General features: G+C 39.5%; 1 protein-coding gene across 2 annotated transcripts in view; it reads left to right on the top strand.

Annotated features, from left to right (window-relative positions):
* LOC309601615 (tyrosine-protein kinase Fer-like) overlaps positions 1–12207 on the top strand; it is a gene marked incomplete at its 5' end in the record, with an annotated part of 158509 nt that extends 146302 nt beyond the window's left edge. For both annotated transcript variants that reach the window (XM_082334752.1, XM_082334751.1), the window contains 3 exons: positions 3616–3770; positions 7372–7494; positions 11973–12207. In XM_082334752.1, coding sequence (XP_082190878.1) covers positions 3616–3770; positions 7372–7494; positions 11973–12115 — 421 coding nt within the window. In that variant the 3' untranslated portion in view covers positions 12116–12207. The remainder of the gene's footprint in view (positions 1–3615; positions 3771–7371; positions 7495–11972) is intronic.
* Positions 12208–15921: the final 3714 nt, after the last annotated feature.

Below are 15921 nucleotides of genomic sequence, written 5' to 3'. Positions count from 1 at the left end.
ACACAGCACTATACCAGCTACTAGGGAGAAAATTAACTCCATCCCAGCTGAAACCAGGACACACATGAAGGAAAGAAAGTCATCAAGAGTAGTCATCATGGCTTCACCAAGGGGAAGTCATGCTTGACCAATCTGATAAACTTCTATGATGAAGTGACTGGCCTGGTAGAAGAGGGGAGAGCAGTGGCTATTGTTTTCCTGGACTTGAGTAAGGCCTTTGACACTGTCTCCCAGCAGGGGGGTTGGACCATATGATCTATGAGCAGGACCAGGGAGGTGATGGTGCCCCTGTACTTGGCACTGGTGAGACCGCACCTCGAGTACTGTGTTCAGATTTAGGCCCCTCACTACAAGAAGGACATCGAGGTGCTGGAGCGTGTCCAGAGAAGGGCAACGAAGCTGGTGAATGGTCTAGAGCACAAGTCTTATGAGGAGCGGCTGAGGGAGCTGGGGTTGTTTAGTTTGGAGAAGAGGAGGCTGAGGGGAGACCTTATTGCTCTCTACAACTGCCTGAAAGGAGGTTGTAGCGAGGTGGGGGTCGGTCTCTTCTCTCAAGTAACAAGTGATAGGACGAGGGGAAACGGCCTCAAGCTGCACCAGGGGAGGTTTAGGTTGGATATTAGGAAAAACTTCTTCACCGAGAGGGTGGTCAAGCATTGGAACAGGCTGCCCAGGGAAGCGGTTGAGTCTCCATCCCTGGAGGTATTTAAAGAACGGATAGATGTGGTGCTCGAGGACATGGTATAGTGATGGACTTGGCAGTGATAGGTTAACGGTTGGACTCGATGATCTTAAGGGTCTTTTCCAACCTTAACGATTCTATGATTCTATGATCTCCAGAGGTCCCTTCCAACCTCAACCATTCTGTGATACTTTTGAGTTGTTTTTGCAAAATCTTTAAAGCCCTTGTCTGAAAAATCTCAAAATGCTTTACAGGGAGTAACTGAGTGTCACTTCTGCTCTGAAGTGGGGAAATCTACTCATTTTATAGTTGGGGAAAACTGAACAATATCCAACCATATGGATAGCAAGTAGGAGTTGAGATTATTTAGAAATCGTTACAGCATCTAACTTGGATCTTCTCTAGTTTCCTAGCACTATTCATCTATGATAATGAGGATGACATTAGGAACTGAGAGAGGAGTAATCACAATCAGTATTACAGTTATTATTCTCCATTATTGTTCATTATGTGATAACTATAACAATATGAACAAATAAACAAATTAAAAAAAGTATAAAGGAGGAGGCTAACACAGAGCACTTGGAAGGATCTGCTTCTGACCCTCTAATATTTATTTTTCCTATCTGTTATTAGACACAGACAAATTGATATGGCACATACTATTGATATGATCTCCACATATAGCAAAAGTAGCAGCACATGAGTAGCAAGAAACTTCAAACAGGTATGTTTTGATTTAGTTAGCCAGCCAGCACTGGAAGTTACCTGAAGTGGCTGGAAGAGAGGAAGTGTCTGTAGTCCACAAAAAAACAAGTTTCACTTGTAGACCTGCCACCCCTTCTTTTTTGAGCAGATAATAGACTATTTTGGTTGAATTAAATGTGCAGTGGAGGTATACTGATTCTGTTCACTAATTAATTGCTTGTTTTTATCAGCTGAGGGTGTTTTAAGTACCTGACCCAGGGAGAAGATATAAAATGCCTAATTGCTTCAGTGAGGCAGTCTGTCCTGCTGGTTTAATAATGTGGTTGTGGTTGTGGTTGTGGTTGTGGTTGTGGTTGTGGTTGTGGTTGTGGTTGTGGTTGTGACTAATGGAATTCAGTTGAAATACTAGGTATTACCTGGTTCTTTCCAGGGGTGTTCTTAAAGAAACGTTTATGAGATTTAAGTCTTCACTAATAGACAATTCTCGGCATGAAAAAATTGCCTCCACTTCCTCTTTAACTTGCTGTTGGATTTTTGCAAAAATGTTGGGAGATATCTGCTGTAGTTTCAACATATTCAACTTGTATTAGCGACATGTGGTCACTGTGCTGTGTAACCTCAGATTAGTGTTTAAAAATGAAATTTGAAAATGAAATATTAATTTTTACTCTTTGATAGTTGGAGGAAGGGGCTTTTTCCTTTGTTCTTAATAATCACCAGGAACTTCCATAATCTTGGTATGAGAAACTGAAAGTTGTGGTTATTCTTTTACTAATTAACTTGTTCTGTAGCAACTCAGTGTAATTTGTGATCAATTTGTACAGCTTTCACAATGGAAAATAAGGAATATTTGCTGCTTTTCTAAGTTAAATGCTGATTTTTATGGAATTACTGCAGCAAGTAGTAATGCTGTATGAAAAGAAAAACAATTCCCCAGAGAGAGAGGAGCACCTAAATCCATGCAATTATATCTGTACTTCTTTGGGATGTTTGCTTTGGGGAAAGATGGAGAAGGAAGAGAAAACAAACAGAACATATTTGTGGGTTTTTTTTAAAGGCTATCTAGATAGTGTGATGAGTTACTACAAATATTTAACAGCAAAGTTATCTGTAATATTGACTCTTCACAGTGGTTTTCTGTCAAAAGCCCTATATATTTATAGTTTCTTGTTGTTGCCCTATATATTTATAGTTTCTTGTTGTTGCCCTATATATTTATGGTTTCTTGTTGTTGAAAAGCATGTTTGAGATGGAGGGAGGGAAAAGAAGGATGTTGATTTTTCTGAGTTTCTCGTCCAACAGTGAACCAAAATACCTTTTCCTGTAATGCTCAGTAGCTTTTGATTTTTGATGGAAACTGTAATGATGATAGAGGTAAGACAGAGCCAATTCTCTGGCTTCTCAGTGTCTTTCACAATTATGAGAACATGTTTCAGGCTGCTGCTTTGAGTTCTGTCTCATTTTGCATCAAGTAAAAATTGTTAATCTGCAGGTTTATTTCTGTGACCTCAACGGACAGCTCTTTGCCTTACATCTGCTTATTTCATCACTGAAATGAGTATCTATTTGGTCTCTAGAAACCTAGTCTACATTGTGACATACTCACTCTTACTGATAAATTCAGCTATGATAGAAAAGATATAGGAACCTACTTGTGGTGGGTTGACCCCCACCAGCAACTTAACACCCACCAGCCACTTTCTTACTTCCCCCGCAATGAGATGGGGGAAAGAATCAAAAGAGCAAAAGCGAGAAAAACTCATGGGTCGAGATTAATAAGTGAAGGAAAAAAAAAAAAACTTTTACAAAGGCAGTCAATCACCACCTCCCACAAGCAGACTAATGCCCAGCCAGTCTCTCTTATTGCAGAGCATGACATTATATGCCATGGAATTGGTCATTTCAGGTCAACTGTCCCAGCTGTGTCCCCTCCCAACCTCTTGCCCACCCCTAGCTTACTCATTGATGGGGGCAGAATGAGAGAGAGAGAAGGCCTTGACACTATGCAAGCACTGTTCAGCAATAGCTAAAACATTAGTGTGTTATCAATATTGTTTTAGTCAAATCCAAAACACAGTACCATATGGGCTGCTATGAAGAAAGTTGACTCCATCCCAGCCAGACCCAGTACACTACTTAAGATTTTTCTTCACATTTTAAATGACTTTTAGTAGTTTCAAATGTGTGAAAATATGGGGGGGGGGTTATTTCTTGTTCTAACTTAGAGACCTGGCTGCAAGGAACTGCTTGGTAGATGAAAACAACATTTTGAAAATAAGTGATTTTGGAATGTCTCGTCAAGAGGATGATGGAGTTTATTCATCATCAGGCTTAAAGCAGATTCCTATCAAGTGGACTGCTCCAGAAGCTCTCAACTATGGTAAGGATATATCTTTATCTTCTGAGTATAAAAAATATACAGTGTAAGGTGCAAGGGGACTACATCATGGACAGTATTTGAGCACATATATATATAATTTTTCCTTTTTCCCAGTTCAGACAACAGATGTTTAAAATATTTTAGTTTTAATATTTCAGCCTCATTTAAGTTATGTAAAGATACTATTTTCCCTTCGAAAAGAACAAGGCAGCAACATCAAAATTGCTACTTATTCAACAGTAAAATAGTGCTGAGGTTATGCTGCTAACTCGTTCCAGTGAGTGGGAAGTTCTGCATATTTATGGCATTTTTAAATAAAAAGCAGAAGATTTTACCATTCTAGAGCACTCTATCAGATAAATGATTAGATAAATCATTGCATTGGAGAAAAAATGCTTTATTGTTTTTTTTAAACTGCAGCTTTTGTTTATATGCACTTTTATATATTGCTATGCAATTATGGGGGGGAAAAATCCATTATTTCTGATTGAGTGAAGTGGTCCATACTATGTGGGTAATAGTTTCAAAACAAAAATAGAAACTGCTGGATTTAGCTTTTTAGCTTGTAGGTAAAACTAGAAAAATTAGTTCTTCTAAGTAAAGTGAGCTGTGACAAAGCAGCAGCATATTAAATGAATGAGGTCATATTTTGAACGCACTTCTCTCAACCAATTCTTTACTTGAGTTCTTAGAAAAAGAAATTAAACATTTTATATCTTCCTGTTTCTCTAAATACTTTTTTCCCACCTTTTAGAGCTTTTGTTTAAAATCATGCACTGGAAATCATAATTTTCTGACTTATGATCGTTAGAAGAAGAATCCCTTTCATTAGCACTTTTGCAGAAGTTAATACCATAACACAATAATGCAAATCTTCCCCTTGGAAAGCTAATAATAAATGTAGTTAGAGTGACTGACCCTCTATTATCTATTTTTCTAAGAGGTGCTAGTGTTGCTAATGTTCACTGTGGAATACTATTTCTATTTTGGGTGTTTATTCCACTATAAAAGGTGTTTTGAATTTTTATTTTCATTGTTTTAAAAGTACTTGTCGTTTATTTGATATATAATGGAAACCCCTTCTCCACAGCCATACCAGTCCAGTCTACTACTTTAAGCAGGAAACTGGCTTTTATGACACCACCTTCATTTTGTACTTCTGAGTCTTTGCTATTTTCCACACCTTACAGGAGAAGAACGTATAGCTGATTAACATCTTTACTTATTTGCTGTTTCCTAAAATGAATCAATACCCAGCCAGTTTTAAGTGATTTTCTGCAGTGTTTGGAAAATAATCTGTCTCAAACATTTGTTAAAGTATTCAGCAGTCTAATATTCATCTTTCAAAATATGGTTGAAGCTTTCTATGTTGTTTTTTTTTTTTTGATGGATCATTTTTTCCACTCCCTTGAAAAGTGCAAGTTAAAATAATTGTTTTGTGTTTTGCCATTCTAATAATATGGTCATAAGTATTGTATTAATTTGCGTAGGTAACACTGAAAGTAGTTAAGGATACCAGAGTGAAACAGAATTAAATGTGCAATATTTCAAAACTAGATGACAACCATTGAGCATGTCAGTTCTTAATGGCAAAATTTAATGGTTGGAGGAAAATGAGAAATAGGGTAATTTGGTCATTACATGAATGATACAGTGCTTAAGAAAATAAATAAAAGTGCCTTTTTTTAAACAGTTCTGGATTGACTTTATATGACATTAATAGCAGTAACAAAAAGATTTTATATTACAAAATTCAGGTTGGGAAGTCTAGAAACTGGATTAAGGTAAATGGAACTGTTAGGGAGTTGTGTATGAAGTCATGAATGAAATCTTGATCCTACTGGAGCATATGGAAGATTTAACCTTTAGTTCAGTGGGTATTGTTCAGTGCCATTCCATACCATTATTTTTACTTGGGACTATATGATTTCCATCGCTTCCAGCAAGTGAAAAATTGCTTTAAACACACCTAATAAAATTACATATTTAAGCCAAGGTGTAGGGTATTTTTGCTTCCAGTTCTCTCAAAATTAAAATGCACTTTTAATGCATATGTTTTTCCAGTACAACTTTTCCAGTTCTTTGTAATATTAATAAATTATTGCATTTGTTTATGAAAGAGCATGCCCTTTTTTTCCCTCCGATAATATCATAGTGGGAAAGACAATTAACTGTGTAGAAGTTGTACTTTCTTTAAAAAAAAAATATCACTTGTATCTACTGAATGACTTTAATGAAAAGTGTTAAATTACTGGATGCCAAACTCTGAAGAGAGTTGATATATAGACAAGAAAACTAATCTTACTACAAAGAGCAAAGTGAACGTCCATAATTACTGTCTACTAAGCACACAAACTTAGATAGATTTGTCAGCTGGAAGTGATATTTAGTTTAAGAGTAAACTGAACTTTCTGACATAAGAACAGTTATCATATCACCAACTGTCACTATAATTTACATGTATTTTCCTTTTTTCTAGTGTAAGTGGATTTAAAATGTTTAGCTGAAAATTTGACACAAACGATGGGATTATAGGGCCTTTCTGGAAATGCGGCAGAAGGAGGGGGAAATAAGAGAAGTGAGTTAGTTTGGTTTGTTTAATGCTCAGAGATGAACAAACACATTTGCAAGCATGTGTATGTTTTTAAGAATAAAGACACTCACAGAATGTAACAAAGAAATACAGTCATGAAAAATGATGACAGAAATATGATAAATGGACTTTTAAGGTAACATTTTCATAGGCCCTGCTAAAAAGGGCTAGGAGCCTACACTTTCTGATGCACTAGGAGATACACTTTCTGCATGCATCTTGATGTGAATCCATCAGGGACAACAGAAATATCTCCCGCAAGAGCTGTCCTTCTCCCATAATATAAAGCTTTCATTCCACAAAGAGGTTTGGATTTAAATTATCTTAATTTTGCCATCTGTCTGAAGCATAGCTGAAGATAGTAGTAGGCCAGATTATTTTTTTTTAACCTGATTGGATGCATCAGTTCCTCAAGGTCCAAGTTAAACAATAGTTGAAGCAACTGTAGATTCATTTCCAAGAGTAGTTTCTCAGAGTAAGAAACCCAGGTCCTCTTTGCAATTAAGAACTACATTGATTTTAGCTCCCCTTGGAGGACTCATTGCCATGCCATATTAGGGAACTGGAAAAGGTAATTTTTTAAAAAGTATCTTCAGAGTTGAAAGTGATTATAAACAAGGAAAAAAGAAACTGACATTTTTCTGTCCTTTTATATTAAAAGAAAATAAAAAAAAATTTTGGGCAGTAAATGGAAATAAATTCTTAACTTAAGATGACCAACATGGTAAGATCTTCTCAGCCATGTGCTTTGCGTAACAAGTCTCTATCAAATTACAGAACTTTAGGTTAGCTTATATTATTTCTAGGTATTCACTTTAAGATAATTTATGTTTATAATTTGAAATACAGGAGAACATGATATCTGAAGAATGTCCATTAAGAGCTACAGCTTTATTAGGCTTAAAGCTTGCCAAAATAACTTATCTCTGCAGAAAATATGTGGCCATAATTATGTAAAACATGAATTATTCTGTAAGTTAAGCCACTGTTTTTCTTTCCTTTCCTTAGGGAGATACACATCTGAGAGTGATGTATGGAGCTTTGGAATATTTTTGTGGGAGACCTTCAGTTTAGGAGTATGCCCGTACCCTGGAATGACGAACCAACAGGCACGAGAACAAGTGGAGAAAGGTAATAGGGAGCAAAAGAGATGCTGTGTAGATCCATAGGGATGTAGGTACATACAGTATAAAAAATAGCAAAGAAATAACATACGGGCTATCTAGCAACTTCAGCAAAAATATAAGATTGTTTAATTGCTGTTTAGCTTTCTAGGAGAAGTAGTGTGATTTATAGGCTTCTTGCAAAAAGGAAGATAATGACTAGTGACTTAAAGGAGGACAGACTTACATCATGTTAACTTTTGTAGCTACAGAACTAAAAGGTGAAATGGAGAGGAGGGATTGATTGCTGTGAAAATAGAGGCTTGACCAGAATTAATTCGTTAAGATAATGCTAATGTAAGTGGAAATATCCCATCTACCCGTCTTTTAAATGCCTCCAGGGATGGAGACTCAACCACTTCCCTGGGCAGCCTGTTCCAATGCTTGACTACCCTTTCGGGGAAGAAGTTTTTCCTAATGTCCAACCTAAACTTCCCCTGGCGCAGCTTGAGGCCATTTCCTCTCGTCCTATCGCTTGTTACTAGGGAGAAGAGACTGACCCCCACGTCGCTACAACCTCCTTTCAGGCAGTTGTAGAGAGCAATAAGGTCTCCCCTCAGCCTCCTCTTCTCCAGGCTAAACAACCCCAGCTCCCTCAGCCGCTCCTCATAAGACTTGTTCTCTAGACCCTTCACCAACTTCGTTGCCTTTCTTTGGACACGCTCCAGCCCCTCCATGTCCTTCTTGGAGTGAGGGGCCCAAAAGTGAACACAGTACTCGAGGTGCGGCCTCACCAGTGCCAAGTACAGGGGCACTATCACCTCCCTGGTCCTGCTGGCCACACTATTCCTGATACAAGCCAGGATGCCATTGGCCCTCTTGGCCGCCTGAGCACACTGCTGGCTCATGTTCAGCCAGCTGTTAACCAACACCCCCAGGTCCTTTTCTGCTGGGCAGCTCTCCAGCCACTCCTCCCCCAGCCTGTAGCGTTGCCTGGGGTTGTTGTGACCCAAGTGCAGGACCCGGCACTGAGCCTTGTTGAATCTCATACAGTTGGCCTGGGCCCATCGACCCAGCCTGGCCAGGTCCCTCTGTAGAGCCTTCCTACCTTCAGGCAGATCAACATTCCCTCCCAACTTGGTGTCATCTGCAAACTTACTGAGGGTGCACTCAATCCCCTCATCCAGATCATTGATAAAGATATTGAACAGGACCGACCCCAGTACTGAGCCCTGGGGAACACCACTTGTAACCGGCCGCCAACAACTCCATTCATCACAACTCTCTGGGCCTGGCCAGCCATCCAGTTTTTAACCCAGCAGAGAGTGCACGTATCCAAGCCATGAGCAGCCAGCTTCTCCAGGAGAATGCTGTGGGAGACAGTGTCAAAAGCCTTACTAAAGTCCAGGTAGACAACATCCACAGCCTTCCCCTCATCCACCAAGCGGGTCACCTTGTCATAGAAGGAGATCAGGTTAGTGAAGCAGGACCTCCCTTTCATAAACCCATGCTGACTGGACCTGATCACCTGGTTATCCTGGCTGTGCCGTGTGATTGTACTCAGGATGACCTCCTCCATAACCTTCCCCAGCACTGAGGTCAGACTGACAGGCCTGTAGTTCCCTGGATCCTCCTTCTGACCCTTCTTGTAGATGGGTGTCACATTTGCTAACCTCCAGTCATCTGGGACCTCCCCGGTTGACCAAGACTGCTGATAGATGATGGAGAGTGGCTTGGTGAGCACTTCCGCCAGCTCCCTCAGTATCCTTGGCTGGATCCCATCTGGCCCTATAGACTTGTGCGTGTCTACGTGGTGTAGCAGGTCACTAACCATTTCCACTTGGGTTATGGGGGCTTCATTCTGCTCCCTGTCTTCAAGCTCACAGGGCTGGGTACCCTGAGAACAACTGGTCTGACTATTAAAGACTGAGGCAAAGAAGGCATTAAGTACCTCACCCTTTTCCTTGTCCTCTGTCACTATGTTTCCCCCCACATCCAATAATGGATGGAGCTTCTCCTTAGCCCTCCTTTTGTTGCTAATGTGTTTGTAGAAACATTTTTTGTTGCCTTTTACAGCAGTAGCCAGTTTAAGTTCCAGCTGGGCTTTGGCCCTTCTAATCCTCTCCCTGCATGACCTCATGACATCCTTGTAGTCCTCCTGAGTAGCCTGCCCCTTCTTCCAAAGGTGGTAAGCTCTCCTTTTCTTCCTGAGTTCCAGCCAAAGCTCTCTGTCCAGCCAGGCCGGTCTTCTCCCCTGCCGGCTTGTCTTTTGGCACATGGGGATGGCCTGCTCCTGCACCTGTAAGATTTCCTTCTTGAAGAATGTCCAGCCTTCCTGGACTCCTTTGCCCTTCAGGACTGCCTCCCAAGGGACTCCCTCAACCAGGCTCCTGAACAGGCCAAAGTCTGCCCTCCGAAAGTCCAAGGTAGCAGCTCTGCTGACCCCCCTTCCTTACTTCTCCAAGAATCGAAAACTCTGTCATTTCATGATCGCTATGCCCAAGATGGCCTCCAACTGTCACATCACCCACCAGGCCTTCTCTGTTCACAAACAAGAGGTCCAGCAGGGAGCCTTCCCTAGTTGGCTCCCTCACCAGCTGCGTCAGGAAGTTATCTTCCACACACTCCAGGAACCTCCGAGACTGTTTCCTCTCTGCTGTATTCTATTTCCAGCAGGCATCTGGTAAGTTGAAGTCTCCCACGAGAACAAGGACTAGCGATCGTGAGACTTCTCCCAGCTGCTTATAGAATACTTCGTCTGCCTCTTCATCCTGGTTGGGTGGTCTACAACAGACTTCCGCCATGATATACTTGTTGGCCTTCCCCCTGATTCTTACCCAGAAACACTCAACCCTTCCATCACCATCATCAAGCTCTAGACAGTCAAAACACTCCCTAACATACAGGGCTACCCCACCGCCTCTCCTTCCTTGCCTATCCCTTCTGAAGAGCTTGTAGCCACCCATTGCAGCACTCCAGTTGTGCGAGTCATCCCACCATGTTTCCGTGATGGCAACTATGTCATGGTTTTCCTGCTGCACAATGGCTTCCAGCTCCTCCTGTTTGTTGCCCATGCTGTGTGCATTGGCGTAGATGCACTTCAGTTGGGCTATTGATCCTGCCACCTTTTTGGGGGGAGAAGCCCTAGTTCCCATGTGTCCATTCTCAGGTGCTTCCATGGTTTCTAACACATCCATAGCCCTTGCGTCTTTACTGTTGCATGGATCTCCATCCCCTACCTCCACTGAGACAGCAGACCAAAGGACCTCGCTAGCACGCTGTCCCTCAAATGTTGGCGTGCCGCCCCCAGGCTTATCTCTAGCAAGCCTGGTTTTACCCCTTCCCCCCTTCCAATCTAGTTTCAAGTTCTTTCAATGAGCCCTGCTAACTCCTGTGCTAGGATCCTTTTCCCCCTTTGAGACAGGTGTACCCTGTCTGTCGCCAGCAGGCCTGGCATCATGTAAACTGACCAGTGATCAAAAAACCCAAAATCTTGCTGGTGACACCAGGCTCAGAGCCAGGTATTGATCTGCTGGCTCTTCCTGTGTCTTTCCTCATCCTTCCCTGCAACTGGAAGGGTAGAGGAGAACACTACTTATGCTCCTGAGCCCTTCACCAGTTGCCCCAAGGCCCTGAAGTCTCTCTTGAATGCCCTTGGACTTCTTGTTGCAGCTTCCTCACTGCCTACCTGAAAAATCAAGAATGGGCAGTAATCTGAGGGCCATACCAGGGTAGGAAGCTTTCTCTTCACGTCTTTAACCCGGGCCCTAGGGAGGCAGCAGACTTCCCTAAGAAGTGGGTCCGGTCTGCATATCGGGCCTTCTGTTCCCCTCAGGAGAGAGTCTCCTATGATAACGACCCATTTATTTTTCTTTGTGGAAGCTGTTTTGACACAGGGTGTAGGCTGACTTAACCTCGGCAACACCTCCGAGCTGGATGTACCATTGTCCCCATCATTGTTTGGTTCCACTTGCAGAGCCTCATACCTATTATGCAAGGGCACCTGGGAAGGTGGGGCAGTCACAGAGGAGACACGCCTGCTGTGCCGGGCAGGAACTTGTCGCCGTTGCCCCCTATCCCTTAAGTCACTGTGTTCAGCCAGGTGGAGAGAGGCTAGGGAATCTTCTGTGTCATGGGTCCTGTCTGCCATAAACAGGTTCTTAGCTAGTAAAACTACAAAATGATAAAAAAGCTAGTTTGCTGAGTTATATAGAATGCTGTTGTTAATTATAATCACTGTAGATGTCCATGGAAGTTTTTCCTTAAAAAGCTAAGAAAAAAATCTGGTGTTTTTCAGAGCAGAGAAGTGTTTATAAAAAACAAGTCTTACTACTTAAGTACTACAATTCTGTATGAATCCACTGAGAAAGATATTACAAGTTATATAGAATTTACCCTCGATATTTTTTTTGATGCAATGATATTGAACTTTGCTCATTTCTTTTTAAATTTGTCAATATGTATCATTTTTCAGTGCTATATATTTTTCCCTTTTTTGTGTACCAGGATACCGAATGTCAGCACCGCAAAAATGTCCAGAAGAAATATATAAAATAATGCAGAGATGCTGGGCCTACAAACCTGAAAACCGGCCAAAATTCAGCGAGATTCAAAGAGAGCTGTCTTCAATCAAAAAGAAAGTGACATAGTGATAACCTAGTGCCAAACTCAGTCTGCAGGACTTTATTTTCCAGTGAAGTAATATTTTCCCCTTAAACACTGCTTTTATACAACATTATTTGCAATATTCTTCTAATTACTTTAAAATTAACTGGATTTTTTTATATATGAGTGTACCAATGATGTCTACACCTGCATTGAAGATATTCTGCCAAACGCTATATATCCAGTCACAGTAATATTGTCATTTAGGATACACATAAATAAAAAAGCACATACTATAGATTTAAGTGACTGTGGCTTCTATCTATTTTACAGCAAGTAAATGCTAGTGAAATTTTTCAGAGTTTTTCTACGTTATGCTGTGTTCTCACTCTCCCATCCCTGTCCCAGACATCAACACTATGGCACTGTAATGTGGTGACTGTCACACATGATGGCCTTAAAAGTGAAGACAGTTTTTGATAAGTATATCAATGAGACACTTTTATATTTTTTAAATTCTTTATGCAACTGATATTTTTAAATGATGATACCTTGTTTAAGGATGAAGGTTAGATTCTGGATGTAAAGTAAAATCCAGAATTTTCTTTTCTAGAAAATTGAACTACATGTGCATTTCTTACCACATTATAGTAAATACTTCTGACTTTGGATGTGATTTACTTAAGCTACTGCTTTTTTCCTATGAAGCCATCAAAATTCAGTAATATGTCTCCATTGCAATGAACTACATTTAACAAAAAAAGCCAATATCAAGTCTTGACTAAATGTATGCTGTTAACAAATACTGCAAGTCATCTGCCTTACAAAAAATAAGTAAAAGCAGTAGGTGCATATGTAGAAAAGGTCAACAAGAAGTAGATTTGCTAAGGATAGCAGCATGTTATAGATAACAAAGGATTGGTTTTAGAGGAGTAAAAGAATGTGAATTACTAGATTTGCTTTTGATCCTGACTTTTTCCTTCAATTTGCAGTAATTCTCAGTATGCAGCTGGAGCCTGCAAAAGCTAAACAAAAGTACATTCCATGCATAATGTCCAAATAAAAACGCTGCTTCTCTATGCCATAAGGAAATATGTGTTAAGCCTCTAGCAGGCTGAAGAAGGCAGAGTAGAAACATTAACCTTTTAACTTTTTAAAATCATTACAATCGTATTTCAAAAGACTGTAAATGCCACCAAGAAGGAAAAACTTTGTATAAAAAGAACATTCCTCCAGAAAGAATAAACACTCAACAGTCAGAGGAGGAAAGGCACAAAGTTTGTTACTATGACTCTTGGTTTTCTTTGCAACTTGGACTATAATGTCCCTTTGTCTCTTCTACATAAAAAAATCTAACTGGAATATATGTCCAGGTGTAGAATTTGTGTGTTAATTCTGAGTTCTTTCATTTTCATCAAGTTGTATATTACTAGCCATTTTAGAACACCATGCTTTTAGATATCATTTAGGCAGGACTTAAATTAGAATTTTTCAGAGTGTTGGGGTTTTTTTTTTAGAGGTGAAGGACTAATTAGATGACTAGCTAGTTGCATTATTATTTTGCAGCTCTCAGATTATAGCTATAAGAGCATAGCTCATTTATAGATCTCAGATCATCTTTATAAAGGCCTTCTCTAAAACAAAAACTGTTAACTGTACTTAAAAAAAAAAAAAGAATTAATAAAATTCTCAAATGCAGTTGACTGAGATCACAGAGTGAAAACATAGAATAGGTGAACTTGATACTTTCTTCCCCTGTCTTCCCAGAATTGAATGCTTTGTAAGTAAAACTTGCAACAACTGGCTTGATGTTTTATAGATAAATATGAACTGTTATCCAATAGGACAACATAGGATGCATACTGCTACTAGCAAAGAAGGCTTGGGAAAAAAAAAAAAAAGTCTTCCAAGTGCCACTATTTGGAACTCTCATCCAGTTTTAGAACTACAAAAGTTTATAGATCACCTACATAGTTGAAATTTTGTGAATGGGTTAAGAGAGACAGCACATGCTTCTCCATTAAAACCCTTCATTAATTTAAGGCAATATTGCTTTTAAAAGAAAAATCAGGTTGATAGAGGTTGCTTCTAGATTGCACATGTTGAGGCTATTGAGCAAGACATTTCCACCACTAAAAAAATTTAAAAGATTTACAGTACTGTCGTTATACAGTCAGCTCAGTCATTTCAGTCTTTCTCAACATATAAAAAAATTCCACAAATAATAAATGCAATAGCAACACAAACTCCTTGGATTGCTAATATGTAAGCTAGTTCTCTCTGAACTTGTGCTTCAATTATTAAAGAATCTTTCTGCTCTTTAAACAGGGCTGCAGTAGGCTAACAGCTCTAGCTGCACTGTACTGCTAAACCAGAAGAATCTGGCCCTTTGCACCTCCCAAACATTTCTTAACTCTGACAGCTCTGTCTACCACAGATACTCCCCTTTCATTTACTTCCATGAAAGTAAGTAAGAAAGTTACTCTTGTGAGGCAAAAGTTCCGATATATCCCTGGTTTTGTTTGACTCAAAAGTTTCATAGTGATGTTATACCTTTATACCTGTGGCAATGTTTGTATGAAAATTTAAGCAACTGTGAATCCAAGGTGAAACACATAGTTCAAATCATGGTTTAATCAAGTTACAAACCCTAAATACATAATGAATTGTCCACATCATAAAAGACATCAGAACAACAACATTTCCCACTGCCTAGTTTACAATACAGAACATCCTTTTCCTATTCTTATGGAACAATATTAAGCCAGTTATGCCCCTTTCCAAAGGAATGATCTTGCTGTCAGACCAGATCTAAAACACTATCTTTAAAATTAATACCAGTGCCTCAATTCCATTTGAGCTTCACTTTAAACATGCCTTCTACTTATCAGAAATTTCCAAACAGTATTAATTTTCACTATTGTCATCCATTTTGCTTTTAGAAATCTGACCTCTTTACATCATATAACCTTTAATTATGCAGGTAATTATATATCCCTCCCAAATTCTGAGACTTGCAACTTCAAACAACAAGCATTGCTAAGTCAATAAAAGTATACAGGGAACCTAATTTTTCATTAGGTGACTAAGTTGATATGGCTTAATGCATTTTAAATATATAAAATTTTTAATTGAAACAATTACTTTACTGATATTTTGAACAGCAGTATTGCTTCCACAAAATATCTCTTCAATAGAAGCATTTACATTTCACTTGAATTCTACACAAAGGTAAACCTGTACCTTTGTTCCTCTCCAGTTTTTCAGTGAAAGGAACTGCTGAATTAAAGTAACCAATTCAGGTGCTTTCAGCCATTCTGATATGTAGCATAGATGCAGCCAGGATGTCATAGAGAAGGTCTTGCACTCTGTGTAGCACCTTTTTATAGCATGCTTATGCTTGCTACAAATCACTAATAAATCCACTGGAGACTGGAAGTTTCTTGTATCTCTGAATGTAGCCAATTCTTTACAACACCTGAAGTTGTAGTGCTTAAGGAGAGAGATTGACAACATTATTTTCCTTCCCTCCACCTTCTGCTTGGTCATGCCACAGATTCAGACTCTTCAGTAGACCTACCAACTAGAAGAAAAATATCTGTTTCCATTGTTAATTTTATCATTACCTGTAACTGACAACTTATTTTTTCCGCTGAGCTTACCACCTAATTTTAACTAAAATGCTAAAAACATGTAACAGGAAAAACTCAGAATTTAAGCTCATCACATGGGACCCAAAAGACAGGCGGACAAAGACATCTTGAGGACTGAAAGCCAAAACCAAGCACCTATCCATCCCTTCTGTTAAAGAATTGTGTAGTTATATGCATATTCATAAGCCTTCCAGATA

This window comes from Platalea leucorodia, assembly GCF_965183815.1.
Source record: "Platalea leucorodia genome assembly, chromosome: W".
NCBI lineage: Eukaryota > Metazoa > Chordata > Aves > Pelecaniformes > Threskiornithidae > Platalea > Platalea leucorodia.
This window is presented reverse-complemented; position numbering and strand designations above follow the sequence as displayed.